At 38.2% G+C, this 14912-nt stretch overlaps 4 protein-coding genes across 7 annotated transcripts; 1 reads left to right on the forward strand and 3 right to left on the reverse strand.

Moving 5' to 3' along the window:
* Positions 1 to 377: 377 nt before the first annotated feature.
* LOC111487684 (WAT1-related protein At3g28050-like) lies at positions 378 to 3818 on the reverse strand. Its single transcript, XM_023135178.1, has 7 exons — positions 3528 to 3818; positions 3388 to 3453; positions 3184 to 3297; positions 1941 to 2178; positions 1136 to 1294; positions 895 to 1046; positions 378 to 761 (listed from the first exon to the last, which is right to left on the reverse strand). Exons 1-7 carry the CDS (start codon positions 3716 to 3718, stop codon positions 566 to 568), a joined length of 1116 nt encoding a protein of 371 aa, XP_022990946.1. The 5' UTR covers positions 3719 to 3818; the 3' UTR covers positions 378 to 565.
* A 995-nt stretch (positions 3819 to 4813) lies between these two features.
* LOC111487667 (RING-H2 finger protein ATL46-like) lies at positions 4814 to 6611 on the forward strand. Its single transcript, XM_023135153.1, has one exon. It carries the CDS (start codon positions 5318 to 5320, stop codon positions 6428 to 6430), a length of 1113 nt encoding a protein of 370 aa, XP_022990921.1. The 5' UTR covers positions 4814 to 5317; the 3' UTR covers positions 6431 to 6611.
* A 1356-nt stretch (positions 6612 to 7967) lies between these two features.
* On the reverse strand, positions 7968 to 9365 carry LOC111487422. Its single transcript, XM_023134820.1, has one exon. The coding sequence runs from the start codon at positions 8618 to 8620 to the stop codon at positions 8162 to 8164; it is 459 nt and encodes a 152-aa protein (XP_022990588.1). The 5' UTR covers positions 8621 to 9365; the 3' UTR covers positions 7968 to 8161.
* A 65-nt stretch (positions 9366 to 9430) lies between these two features.
* Positions 9431 to 14769, reverse strand: LOC111487415 (folylpolyglutamate synthase-like). 4 transcript variants are annotated; one of them, XM_023134813.1, is made up of 17 exons: positions 14315 to 14769; positions 13822 to 13923; positions 13597 to 13727; positions 13453 to 13518; positions 13171 to 13280; positions 12910 to 12970; positions 12544 to 12627; positions 12385 to 12441; positions 11813 to 11873; positions 11592 to 11638; positions 11430 to 11507; positions 11192 to 11356; positions 10811 to 11101; positions 10569 to 10647; positions 10021 to 10173; positions 9787 to 9935; positions 9431 to 9712 (listed from the first exon to the last, which is right to left on the reverse strand). In XM_023134813.1, the coding sequence occupies exons 2-17, from the start codon at positions 13829 to 13831 to the stop codon at positions 9656 to 9658; spliced, it is 1599 nt and encodes a 532-aa protein (XP_022990581.1). In that variant the 5' UTR covers positions 13832 to 13923; positions 14315 to 14769; the 3' UTR covers positions 9431 to 9655. The 4 variants fall into 4 exon arrangements, with proteins under 4 accessions (XP_022990581.1, XP_022990580.1, XP_022990578.1 ...); XM_023134812.1 differs by having other exon boundaries at positions 9787 to 9950; positions 14315 to 14763; XM_023134810.1 differs by having other exon boundaries at positions 9787 to 9950; positions 11430 to 11638; positions 14315 to 14768.
* Positions 14770 to 14912: the final 143 nt, after the last annotated feature.

Consider the following 14912-nt stretch of genomic DNA (forward strand, 5'->3'; position numbering starts at 1 on the left):
CTTTTTTGGGTCCAACTTCCTTTCTTGCACTCGTTCCTCTCTCCAATCGATGTAGGATCTCACAATCCACCCTCCTCGGGAACCAACAGCTCGTTGGCACTCATTCCTATCTCCCATCGATATGGGATCTCACCATCCACCTCTTTTGTAGTCCAAAGTCCTTGAGCACTCATTCTTCTCTTCTATCTGATGGATGTGAGATCTCACAATCCACCTCCTTCATAACCAAGCGTCCTCACTGACACTCATTCCTCTCTTTAATCCATGTGAGATCAATTTTCTATATCTAATTCATTAAGCTAATCTTTATTTAATGAGTATAGTAACAAATCAAGTCCGTTTATAGTATCTTATGAGACAATAGATTTCGTTTGTATGCATAAGCGCTAATGATTTAAAATTACGTTGATTATCACATTTGATTTTACATGGTCGATGTTAAAGATATTTACAACCCTATGACATGCTTTGACCACTAACAAATTTTACATTTTTCCTTCCATGTTTGGCCATAGCCAATGCTTGAAGGTAAATAAAAGCTGTACCAATCATTTTCATGGCCTTTTCATACATGATCTGAACTGTATCTCTGTGTCTTATAGTTTCCAAGAAGAGGTACTTTCTGATCTTCATGTGGCTCCTTGTCATCACTAACATTATGGCCATGCCTTTCCTTTTCTTCTTCATCGCCCACTTCTTCTCTTGTTTTTCCCCACATTACAGTATAAAACCCTATGGAAATTATGGATGCTCCAATAAGACTGCAACACAGCCAAAGTTTAACCTTCTTCAAGTTAGTTTAAGTGGTAGAAGAATTCATGCAAGAAACTTAAGGTTTTAGAGTTACAAAAGGGAAAGCTAATTCCAGAACTCTCCCTCTGTTTGTTGTCATACCTTCCAAGATATAGAGAATCACCAAGAAACAGAACACCCATTACAATGGCGACGACAATCGACAATGGCTTAAACATCGCTACAAACACCGGCCCTTTCAACCGGAGTGCCCATGTATGAACTGTATTATTCAAACATGATCCAAAAAGTCCCTGAAAGTATAGAAAAGAAAAAAAGAACAAAGTTCTGTTAGATATCATTGTGAAATGAATTGTATAGAGTGGCTTTTCTTGGTTCTTACGGAGCATAAAACAGAGGCCAACGCTGTATTTTGCCTCAAAATCCAAGTACTTGGATCTGTCTCTAAGATCACACCTACAACTGCAGTTATGAAGGCCACAGTTAAGTTGTAGAAGAAGATCACTGTTGCCTCTTCTGGGTATTCCTTCATTATTTTTGTCTGAAAAAATGTTCAACAGTTTCAAGGTTGGTTATATTCATATTGAAGTTTCTTCACAAAAAACAGCCGTCGAACACGTTTTGGGAACATCCAATTAAAGGTTTTGTGCTTTGGAACTGGTCTTTTATGTACTACACTTTCTAGACCACTCACTTTTATAACACACCAAAATCACAAAAAATTGAAGCCTCTCACACTTGGGAGGTTGAGAGAATTCTAAGAGTGACAGGATCACGCCTGAAGAGAGCTTTGCGACACAGTAAACATAAAGTGTACTTGGATGAAAGTACACATATATTAAGCAAGAAGAATGCAACAACCCAAGCCCAGCACTACAGCTATTGTCATCATTGACTTTCCCTTTCGAGCTTCCCCACAAGATTTTTAAAACGTGTTTAGTAGGGAGAAATTTTCACACTCTTAAAAAGAATGTTTCGTTCCCCTCGAGATTTGAGATCTCACTCTCAACGAGGACACTGGCCTCGAAGGAGGGTGGATTGTGAGATCCCACATCGGTTGAAGAGGAGAACGAAGGATTCTTTATAAGGGTGTGGAAACCTCTTCTCTTAAGAAAAAAAACCCAAATATTACAATATCTGTTAGAGATGGACTTGAGATCTTACAAGAATATGACGATGAAATTTACCTGAACAATGTACCAAAGTGGAACCAAGATATATTCAGCAGTCAAGAGAAGGCTGCCAATGACCCAATTAGAATCTGAAGAGGTAAGTGGATGATGGAGGGAAAGAGATGTGGGTGGTGAAGAGAATATGACCCTTGGACCCTTGTAAAGAGTAACTACAAATGCACCTGATATGGATATTATGGTGCCCATTACTTTTGCTTGACTGCTACTGCTCTTCATCACCACTTTCTCCATCCTTTCATCATACACGCATAATCAAATTATTGAATCACAAGGATAACAAACCAACCTATCTTATTTTTAATGGACAAAACCACTTCACATGCACTATCAGATTCTTTTTCTTGAATTATTCAGATGAAGAAGCCATAAGAACTCCACGACTTCATCCAAGTTAACTTTAACAAATTTACCAATAATTTGCATAAAAAGGAATAAAAGTGTCTTATCAAACAAATTTCAATTCATCTTTAAATTTTCTAATTGGTCAGGCAGAGATAGCCTCTCTGTATCTTTCTCCATTTTGGCAAGTGACCACTTTTCTTGTGGCTTAAAGGCTCAGGATTTTACACAGACGTGTGTTATACATGCTCCTCATACTTTACAAGCAAAAAAAAAACGACAAAAATAAAATGGATATTTTAATGATTGATTTTGATGTTCAACATTAAATTTGATAATAATAAAGTAAGTTTGTGACAATCTCCTAATAATTTTAATCACATAACTTTCGTTATTAGATATAAGATTAATTCCTAACAAGTTAAAATAAAAGTATGGATTAAAATTTTTAATTAGATGAACTTTTGTGATGAAAATTATCCGATATTTTTAAATGTTCATGACTTCTAAATTAATAAAAGAAGTGGATCGATTTAAATTTAAATATAGTTTAATATAGACATCTTATTAATATTTTCATCACATTTCAAGGGAAGCCTGACCTTGGGAAGAAAAAACAAAAAATATTAGGTGGCCCCACTTGTTGAAAAAATTGTAGTGTGGGCACTTTAATAATAAGACATAATAGAATAGACTTTTATATATATATATATATATATATAGAAAAGAAATAATGAATTTGAGTGTAAAAGATGGAAATGGAAATCAGTATTATTTGAGGTAATCTTATGATCCACACAATTCATTATAATACTATAATATAAATTAATATATTTTTAAATAAGTTTTGGTTTCAATTATTGTATTAAAAGAGAGAGAGAAGTGGGGGAAGAGGAACCTGAAAATGATGGCGAGAATGAAAGTGAAAGCAGGAACAAGGTTGCTGATGGCGGAAGCAAGAGTCGGAGAACTGTAATTGATTCCCGTGTATCCCATTATCTGCGAACAAGAACTGCAAACAAACTTCCGATTCAATTCAATTTTTCGAACAAAAGCAAAATCAATTAAATTCCATATGAATTAGGTCACAGAGATGGAGCACCCGATGAGTCCGAGAAGAGCGATCTTCGAGAGTATAGAGAAATTGAGCGGTGGAAGCCGCGTGGATCTGCAAAATGAAAATCGAAAAATTACTTGATCGAAAGAAAGAAAGAATTAATCGAGAAAGAGAGAGAAGAAGACCTGCGAGAGATGAAGGGAGAAGGGAGGAGGAAGAAGGCGGCGAGGGAGTAAGAATAAACGATGAAGACGTGGTGGCTCATGCCGGAGGCGGTGGCGGCTTTGAAAAGAGTGTTGAGACCGACGTTGATGCACTCCATGGTTACCATCGCCGGAAATGGCAGAACGCCTTCCATAAAGTAACTTCCCGCCATGGCGACTTTGATGCAGAGTAGAAAGTTTAGTGGGGAAATGCTCTGTTATTGAAGACAACTGGACAGAGTCCGGAGCGGAGGGTTTATATATAAATCAACTCTCAAAAATGTATATTTATTGTAAAAAAAACAAACAAAAAAAACAAACAAAAATTGTTGGAAATGATGTAATAAAGAGACCCATCTGTGGACGGTTTGTTGCATGCATATTAGGACACCAAACTCTTCCCTTTTTTACTTTTTTAATATTTTTGCTCCAAATGGAAATAATAATCCGTTTTACTATTTTAAACCAGTTTTCTACCTCACTCAATAATTGATATTTATAATTTCTATTGGATTATCGAGCAGCATGAACTAATAATACTTTACTTATAAGCTCAAAGTTAACTCGAAGTTAACTCGTGTGAGGCCATTAGGTCACAACCATAAATAATAATAATATGAATATGAAGGTAATGCCTTCCCAGTATAGTCCAATGCGTATAGTATATAGTTACCTCTAATAATATAATATAGGAAGGCGTAGATGGTGTGACATGTTAGTAGCAGGTGGATCCAGGCCCAAGCCCAACCTACTTTGTTTGAAACAGGTTCATGGGAAACCCTCTCGTCTGTGGAGACGAATCGCCCACAAGGCCCTACTACGAGATGAAATCCTAGAGGATAGGAGATCGATTCTTTTATAAGGAATGCTTCATTCTCTCCTCGGGATGCTTGAGGAAATCTAGGAGGCTTAGCTCACTGATTGCTGCAGTAGTAGTTAAAAAGGTTAGGATAACAACTCAACTATTGCATACTTATATTATCTCCTTAATCTAAACCTATTTAGTCATAATCCAGGAAGAATTTAGAATTTAATAGAAGGAAAAAACTCCATTCAAAGCCAGCAAAGAAATGAACCAAAGTTGTAATGAAATTGGTATTCATTTGCTTTCCCTCCCACTTAGTTTCAAAAGGAAAACCATTATGCTTTCCAAATATTATTATCAACTTTAAAACTCCCTAATTTCCAACACAGTCAAATCAATACATTTATATTATCCCAATTATATTTTAAAAAAAGAACATTCACATGTTACATCCCCAAACTCCAAGTAATGTCTTGAAACAAAGCATGAATTTGGGTGTGAATTTTGTTCTTATTTCCATTATTATATCATGTTTTGTCTCAAATCCAGTCATTTCCATTAACAATGGACGCGATGGTTGAGCTTGAATCTGCTCCACCCCTTCTCTCCAACCCCAACTCTTTCACACTTCCCTTTGTCTCCCATGGTTGACCAATCCCTCTCCCACGCTCTCTCCCTGCGCGTATCTCCCAACCCACCGCCTCTTTTCCTTCTCCTCTCCTTTACTCTTCTGGGTATCTCCCATTCTTCCCAAAACACACGGAGAACCGAAAACCCTCCATCCCCTTCAAAACCCATCTTCTCTTTTCGCCTCTGGTTTAGGGTTTTTGTTTGTTTTTGCATTGTTGTAGTTCACTGATTTTGGGGCTTGGTTCGATCTCTGAGAAGAGGAGGGTGTATGGTTTTAATTTTAGTATTTTGATCTCTGGAATGTCAAAATTGGTTTCTGGAGCAACCCCATTTGAAAATGACTCGGATTCGGCATCAAATCTTTCAGAAAGATGGATTTCTGAGCTACCCTCCTCCCATGCCGCCTTCTTCTTCTTCCCCTTTTGATGTAATTTACAATAAGGAACCTACCCCACCAGCAGCGCCATCTGCAACCTCGTCCGGTACGAGGATAAGTCCAGCAGTTCTTTTTATCATAGTGATTTTGGCTGTTCTGTTCTTCATTTCTGGTCTGCTCCATCTTCTTGTTAGATTCCTTATAAAGCACCCATCTTCCTCAGCCTCCTCTCAATCCAACAGGAACCCAGAACTTTCTCCTTCTGATGCACTTCAAAGACAGCTTCAGCAGCTCTTCCATCTCCATGATTCTGGTTTAGATCAAGCTTTTATAGACGCACTTCCTGTTTTTAAGTATAAGGAGATAGTGGGGCTTAAGGAGCCATTTGATTGTGCTGTTTGCTTGTGTGAGTATTCTGAGAAGGACCAACTCAGATTACTTCCTATGTGCAGCCATGCCTTCCATGTCAATTGTATAGACACTTGGCTCTTGTCGAATTCGACATGCCCTCTTTGTCGAGGAACACTATTTAACCCCGGTTTTTCGATCGAAAATCCAATGTTCGATTTCGATGAACTGGGAGAAGAAGCTGAATGTGTTGGTAATGCTGATCATAGGTTGCCTAATTGTCAAAAAAGAATGGAGATTCAAGAGGTAGTGAATGAAAAAGGAGGTTTCCCAGTGAAGCTTGGAAAATTCAGAAGAATGAACATAGCTGAGGCTGTAGAGACCGAAGTTGGAGAGACCAGTAGTAGCAACTTGGATGCTAGGAGATGTTACTCAATGGGATCATATCAATACGTTGTTATAGACGCTGAGCTCAGAGTTCCCTTGTCTAGAGCTCAACAAGAGGGTGACCATAAACAGCCCTTCAAAGGGACAGCAAAGGGCATTGCAGATTTGGATGGGAAGAAGCTGAATAGTGTAGCTAAAGGAGAGAGTTACTCTGTTTCGAAGATCTGGCTTTGGTCTAAAAAGGGGAAGCATTTGAGTTCTACTTTGCCGCAGATAGGTATGGATTCTTCTCTTAATACAGACTTGCCATGGTTGAGGCAAACACAAGGGCCATCATAAAAATGGCCTCAAAAACTCTGTTTTTTTTCTGAATGTTTGTTGTATCTATTTACATTTTTGTGTTTGAGATTTGGTTGGTGCTAACTTCTGAGGTATTGATTACAACAAAAGTGTTGGTATCCATCCATAACTCTTCCTACCACTGAAACCATAAATCATATCCTTTTTGAGTTTCAAATGATTGTCAATATAGAATGTGTAGAATGGGAAGAGTAGTGATGTCTTGAACGCTAATGCAATCAACATGATTCTTAGAAAGTTAGAGCAATTGAATGAACTCCGCCTGCCCGTGTAGTAGATCTTACTTAAATCATGGTTTCTATTGCCATTACCCTCGTGATTTTAAAACACGTCTAGTGGTGAGAGGTTTACACACCTTATAAGAAATGTTTTGTTCTCCTCTCCAGCCAATGTGGATCTCACAATCCATCATCCTTTGGATGGCCAACGTTCTTGCTGGCACACCGTCCAGTGTCTGCCTCTAGTACTATTTGTAATTACACAAGCCTACAACTAGTAGATAGCGTTTGTTTTGGCCCGTTAAGTATTTTTATTAGTCAGGCTATTTTAAAACATTAGAGAGATGAGAGGTTTTCACACCCTTGTAAAGAATGTTTCATTTTCCTTTTCGATGGTTTCTATTGTCTTTATGGTCTTGAAATTTGTACATATAGGGTTTTTTTTTAGTTTTGTTTTGTTTGGTAAGATTTGCATAGGTTAGTTAAAATCTTCCAAAGCAGAGAAGAAGAAGGCTTCAAAAGCACTGTCTTTCACTGCCCTGCCCAGCGCTGCTCTGCCATTGCATGGTCATCTGTCTAAGATGTGTGAATGAGTGGCCCATGCACTCTTACTTTTGTCATACCTTTTAAGGCACTTGTCCTCATAGAAGAAGCTTTTCTTTTATGAGGCCCCTCTTGCTTTGAAGGGGAAAGCGAGAGAGAGTGTGGTGGGATCCATGAAAGGTTTGAAGTTCGATAGAATGAATAGGCATCTCTCTTTCTCAATGAACGAAAGTCTTTTGGGTATCCATTAGTCTTTCCCATGTGAACATGTTCATCTAACTACTTACTTTGTCATATAATCAAACATGTTCATCTAACTAAATACTTGTCATATAATCAATTCAGCTGCCAACCCTCTCTTTAACGTGATTAGTTGAGTTATTCCTTGACGTGCCTAATCTTGTCGACATTGAATAGGTAAAAAAGTAGCTATAAGCTGTCTTTTTTTCCATTGATAATTGATTTGAGGGCATCTAAGAAAGCACCTTTGAGGTGGGGTCTTGGATAAATTTCATAGTTTCAACACAACTCCGTCCTCGTAGCAAACAAACATGGAAAGGTTTAAATTTATAATTTAAACTTGAAATCTTCACACGATATTAAAAACACCTATTTATTTGCAACATTATTAAGTATTGTAAATTTTTTTGAAAAAAAATTATTATAATTTTCGTTTCAGATGAATAATTATAATATAATAATAATAATTAAGAAAAAGTAATCTTATAAAAACGGAAGAACCAAACAAAAAAAAATAAAAAAATCATCGAGTTTTTAGATTGTAACGCTGGCCACAAATTAACCCCCACTGTTCACAATCCCCGCTTCCCCGAAAAGCAAATCCCCCCTCCGCTCCTCCGACGACGACGACCACCGCGCACGGCGGTTTCGGCGAGAAGTAATCGAGCACACGGAGGTTCCAGAGCCATATGATTATATCCATCCGGAATCAAATGAAGGACGGTCCATCCTTGCCGAGGTCCATGGACGACTTGGCGGAGGCCGGAATGGAGGCGAATCGCATGGAGAAGTCGCGGCGCATGAAGTCCTCCCTGAAAGGATCGTCGAGAGCTGGACCATCGTCGAAGTTGAGAGCGTAACTGAGCGGATCGTAACGGTAAGTAGATTGGCGATGACGATTCTTGTGAAATTGACGAATGAACGTCTTCCATTTAGGGCCGGCAACGATTTCGGACCAATCGCGGAACCTCTTCCAGCCTCGAAGCCACCACTCGTCGTCATTGTCGGCAGCCCTAATCCTCTCCCACCAGGTCTTCGATGGATTAGACCTCAGGCAAGGAAGCCAGAAGCAGCAGCCACGGCTGGCGAAGGCAGCCTCGTGAAGAAGGTCATCGGTGTGGAAGCCATTAACGTCGGAAGAAAGGTCAGGAGATTGAGAAACAGACATTAAAAGAGGGAGAGAGATCTGATGGAATTGATTTGCAGAAAAGTTTTCTGCAAATCAATCCTCTCAGAGAAAATCTCTCTTCCCTGAGTTTGAAATCGAATGGCTCAGTTTTTATTGAGTAATTATTAATATATGAGAGAAAAATTAGGGTAAAGCCAGAAACGGAAAACACGCTGGAAAAATTAGTTCTTATTTACGCTAAATGCCTTAAATAGTTTTTTTTTTCTTAATTTTTTATTTGTTTAAAATTAATCAGACATAAATCTAAAACTCTTATTAGTTGTTTTTAAGGTGGCAACAGATGGAATAAGTTGAGGCATATTTTCCAGCTGTGTGGCCTGCACCATACCATAACATCCCCACCACTTTAGCTTATATCTAAAACATGTCCATCAACATTAATCCTCAATCGAACTAAACCTCTAAGAGCCGAGATCTCCCAAACTCCAATTGAAGGATATGAATCGAATCTACAACTTTAAAGAATATGCAACGTATTTTATCTATTTGTAATAGTCCAAGTTCACTGATAACATATATTGTCCTCCTCGGACTTTTCCTCAAGGTTCTAATACGCGTCTGTAGAGTAGAGGTTGCTACACTTTCATAAGAAGTGATTCGTTCACCGTCCAATCAATCGTGATTGTACTAATATCTCAAGTAGGTAGGAAGGCAATTTAGTCATCCAGCTGACATGATGATGAGTAATTGATGATGGTCAGATTTAGATCTTGGGTAGTGGTGGGTCATATATAGATATATATATTATATATATATATATATTATAATAATTAGGAAGAAACATGATGCATAAGTATAGTTTTTATATTTTTGGCATTTTCATTATTCCAAAGAGAATAAATGTAACCCTGATAAAAATGGAAGCCTAAGAAGGCCATTATTACCTCAAGTCTTGTAAACAACAAATATGAGACCATGAATGTTCAAAGAATTCTAGCACCGAGTTCTTGCTGATGTCGTTGTTCGAGTAAAAGCGTAGTCCCATCGCCATGGACGCCAAACAGGACTCGTCCTTCACTTGATTAATTTCAACACATCTCCCACAAGATGTAAAGAACCAGTTACAAGAACCTGAATATTAGAACAGCTCATAAATTTCTTCATTCCAAACGTGCCCATGTCTACATACTCGAAAATATTCGCACCTGAAGTCGAATGGACCTGTTCTGCTGCAGAACACTATCCCGGAGCCATTTAATGGCCATTGGGAGAGAAGAAAACACTGCGCTGTTCTCGCAGCTCTTACCACTCACTTCTGGTTTTTCACTTTCTTCTTCAACCATGGCACCAATGCCTTGAGAATCGCCTCCTAATATGTCAAAGGATAAAGAATGGTTCCAAACACTTAGAAAAAGATCACTAGCATAAACAGATAATACCTTTCTCAGATTGGATGATGTTTTCCCACACCCTTCGAACATGGAACTGCCAAGAAAGGTCTACTTCACCATTTGCTTCTGCTAAACCATGGGTTCCAACCTTGTTAAACAATGATGTATTTGGAACAAAGAGTGCCTTCTTGAAGTGGACCCCTGAGTTCATATAACCAAACTTTTATGGAATTTTATTGATTTCTGGCATATCTTATTTTTAACGTTACATCCAAGCCCAAGCCCACTGCTAATAGATATTGTCTACTTTGGCCCATTACGTATCGCCGTCAACTCATGGTTTTAAAACGCATCTACTAGGGAAAAACTTCCACACCCTTATAAGAAATGTTTCATTCCCCTCTCTAACCAATATGAGATGTTACAACGTAAGACGTTAATCCATCATCTAAAAACTTACTCTATAGCTTCCATTTTCCGAGTAATGTTATATTTAGTATCTAAATTATAGATCATTCTTTTAAATCCTAAAAAAACACTGTGTATTAACCAGATCACCAGATTTTTTCAGTTTGAAGAGTTCGACAAATACATACCATTATTTGCGCACGTTTTGATCAGAGGTTGAAGAAGCAATTGTGGATCTCGTACCGACATACAATTGAACAATAGCACCTACAATGTCCAACACTACTAGATTAAACAACATCTAAAGAAGTTGAAGCGCTGCATAAATGAATACGTTTTCAAACTGAAACTAACTTTCTTATTTATGATCCCTTTTTCTTGACAAACAATAAAACGAACTTGGAGAAGTCGAGCTAAAGTCGAAATCTACCTGCACAGATTTCTTCCTTGCCTCATCATTATCATATCCTTGAAGAAGTTTATTTGAAGATGTACCATTATCATCCAACTGATGATTTAAGATCCCTTCCTGGTTATGTTTTATTGCAGCACAAAACCAGCTACTGCAAACCACCATGCTCTCAGGACTATGGGCTCCATCCAAATAAAAGACAAGATCTTCCGGGGTTTCAATATCATTATATCTATCAGGAACAATCTGAGCTCGCCCTTCAAAGCGGGCAGTGGTTAGCCCTTCTATGAACTGCTCAGGCAAAGACCCCTGGTAACATATTGTTAAGAAGAAAAAGAATCAGACAACACAAGATAAGTTTATGGAAGACTCAAGACAAATCCCATATGTAGAACTTACACTCTGTTCCTTGTACGACAGATTGGAACGGCCAGTCCTGTGAAGCCAAGTGGAGGATAGCGCAATAGCAAGACGAGCATTTAGATACTGGTGCTCGCCTTCAAGCCCAAGTTTATGACCTTGTAGAAGCTCCGGATCCAACGATGGCACTACTGTAAGTTGTACCTGGGACGTGCAAATATAAGGCAGTGTGAACAACACAGTCATTAAGTAGCGAATGGAAGAGCTTTGCACATACATCCAACTGGGAAGCTTTGTCTCTAAGCACATGCATGGCTTCATCAGGTTGAAATACAGTAAAAGCTGGAGCCCCACGCTGCACCAAAGTGAAAGGATGGAAACAAAATGAACTGATTATTCCTAGACGTTCATGCTTTAAGGAAAGTTTCTTGAGGCAAACCTTGAAGATACCAGCTTTCTCAGACGCTATCGCACCAAGAGTATTTCCTAATTAGATAAATTCAAAACAGAAAGAAAGCAACAATGTAAGAAAACCTTGACATTATCAAACTTATCAAACAGGATAGAAAACATCTACGCTCGTGCTTAAGCCATAACGCAAACAGTTGTCGAACATTTATTTTCCAGGAAAACAATTGTCAAGGTCGAGAGAAGGCTAACCAAGAAGTTCTGTGTGGTCGTAACCCAGAGAAGCTATACCACACACAATGGGTGCCTGGACCTGAAACATTAGAATCTATGAAATGGCTATACCTTGATGAAGGTTTCTACTTTCTAATGAGAACAAATTATATCTGTAATAGCTTAAGCTCACCGCTAGCAAATATTGTCCACTTTGGGCCGTTACATATCGCCATTAGTCTCATAGTTTTTATGCGTCTGCTAGGGAGAGGTTTCCACACCCTATTAAGGAATGTTTCGTTCCCCTCTCCAACCGACGTGAGATCTCACAATCCACCCCCCATGGGGGCCCAACATCCTCACTGGTACACCGCCCAGTGTTTGGCTCTGATACCATTATAACATCTCAAGCCCACCGCTAACAAATATTGTCCGTTTTGGCCCATTACGTATTACCGACAACCTCGCGATTTTAACACACGTCTACTAGGGAAAGGTTTCCACACCCTTATAAGGAATGCTTCGTTCCCCTCTCCAATCGATGTGGGATCTAATAATATCTAAAATGCCATGAAATACTTTATATTTAAACCAAAAGAGAATGAGCATACCACATTGGTAGCATCAAAAGTTCCACCTAAACCAACCTCCAAGATAGCTACATCCACCTTCATTGATGACAATAAAGCATTATCATTATAATCCCAGTAATAAATTGAGCAAAGAAAGCCTATCCAGAAACAAATTAAAATAAAAAGAACACATCAAACCTGTTCATCTGAAAAAATTTTGAACGCAAGTAACGCTAGGAAGCGAAACAAGTGAGGCATCGGTACATCCTCACTAGTTTTTTCCTGAAGAAAACAAATTGTTTATAATCCTGAAGAAAATAAATTGTTCTAGAAAACTTTCAAAATATCAATGAAATGCTTTATTCACAGTTAAAAAATAATAATGAAGCCCATAGTTTAGTTTTATAGAGTTCAAACTTCTCTTTACTACAAGAATAAGCAACTCAGAATCTACATATAATGTTTACATATACAATTAGATTCAAAGACACCATATATTTGATCCATTAGATGAACTTATGTATTAAAAGTAATAATAATACATCAAATTGACAAGTAAAATACCTTTAACCTATTATAACACCACCAGAAATAGGCTAAAAATTTTTCTTCACTGATGTCGATGCTGTAACAACCAAAGTGGAAAACGAGAAAATAGTTCCAGAAATAAAATTAGATAATGTGAAGCAAGTCATTGATACAACGAAAAATCAATGGATTTACTGTAAGGACAACCATCTGCATCATCTCAATAAACAAAGTAGCGGTCGACCAACTTCACCACGTAAAAGAACAACAAAACTACATAGTATGCACAATAGTTACCCATCCAAGCGAAATCTTTCTCGGATATCAATAAGGTGAGGAGAAGTGAAAAGGCCAGTGTGGAAGCCACATTTACGCAATATGGATTCGGTAAAGGTGCACGTGGATCCCTATGTAAGTCCCAAAAAAAGAAAAAAGTTTAGTTAACACAGCATCATTTTCAAGCTAACTCAATGATGTTTTCTGAGCAAAGTTTGATAATTCTAAGTTGACAATGTTAAAGTGAATGGGACAAAAGTAGAAGTATCCAAATGAAAGAGCATGAACAGATGAAGATGGTACCTTGCCTTTGGTGCCAGCTACATGGATGACCTTCATTTTCGACATGGACTCCTCTAAATCAAGCATCTAGTATATTGAGTCAACTCAATGATCATCAGCTCAAGTATACTATAGCAATAATAAAGTGTTAAGTTTCAGTAATACCTTTACATACTCAAACATCAACTCAAACCGATCTCCAGATTTATCGCAGCGTCTACGGTTGACAATCAACGAGAACAGTACATCCAATGCCTCTTCATAGGCTGTCCGCGAGTATTTCAATGCTCCCATACCTTCAAAAGCACCCACCACAACCCCCAAACGTTTTTTGGTTTTACATGATAGAATAGCTTAACACATCAAAAGTGGTATAAAATGTGTCCATACCTTCCTCCATGGTTACTAGATGCCCCCTGCTTCTCCAATATCCTGAGGATTCAGCCTAGTCTAAAAGATTCAAAGGCCCCCAACGTTTGCTACTCTCCAAAGCTGCAAAACAGCTAATGTTTTTTAGATGCAGGGAAAAGCATAGAACCATGGCAATACTCAAACAAACAGGAAGTTCCAACATATAGCTCACGGAACAAACCCCCTCTAAAAAAAAGCTACCTAATCGCTTAAGATGAGGTAGAATTTCTTTACACACATTACATTCATAGTCTAGCTTATTCCCTGCTCTAATTAAGAATATATTCGATTGGGTATCTAATTTCCCTGTTTCCTTTACACTAATTGGCAATAAAGAAAAAACGGGTTCAATTTTCATCGCCTTCTCGTACAAGCAGCAGAGTAATATTCAACAAAACATAATTACAGATTCCATAACCAAGTATTCAGTGCTCAGATAAGAACAGAGTCAAAAGGGGAAAAGGGTCCTCACCTTTTCACCAATCACTTCCTCTTGGGAACGTCGGAGAAGCCGAGGGCGAGTGCCGAAGACTGGAAGGGGGCGGCTAGAGAAAGAGGGTGGCATAAGCTGAAGAGGGTATGTCTTGGACCGTCGAAACAGGTGATAAAGGAATCGTTTTGGCCGGACGGGAATTGGATGGATCAACCAACAATAACAATGCAGGAGTTGCTCAAGTTGTTGTGGGGTGGCGTGGAGGTCGAGTCAATGTCGTTGGAAAGTCACTACTGCGGAGATTCATCAGCAGCCGAAAGCAGCGCCATGGTGTGAATGGTAACTTGCGAACTTCCATTATCGAAGTTTTGATTTTTAAAATTAGGCTTCAAATTGACTAATATTGTTTTCAATTGTACTTTATGAGAAAATGACATATACCCAAAATGATATTAATAAAATTGAGTTGATCAACAAAGGCTGTTCATTAAGCAATGTATTACTCTTAAATGTCATAACATGTTCTATAATAACATGTTCTACATTGATTTTCATGGGTTTGGTTTGAAAAGTATTCAACTAATTTGGTTCATTCTCTTTACTTATTTAATCATAATTACACATTTTCTCCTCTAAA

This window comes from Cucurbita maxima, unplaced genomic scaffold (assembly GCF_002738345.1).
Source record: "Cucurbita maxima cultivar Rimu unplaced genomic scaffold, Cmax_1.0 Cma_Scf00012, whole genome shotgun sequence".
Taxonomy (NCBI): Eukaryota; Viridiplantae; Streptophyta; class Magnoliopsida; order Cucurbitales; family Cucurbitaceae; genus Cucurbita; species Cucurbita maxima.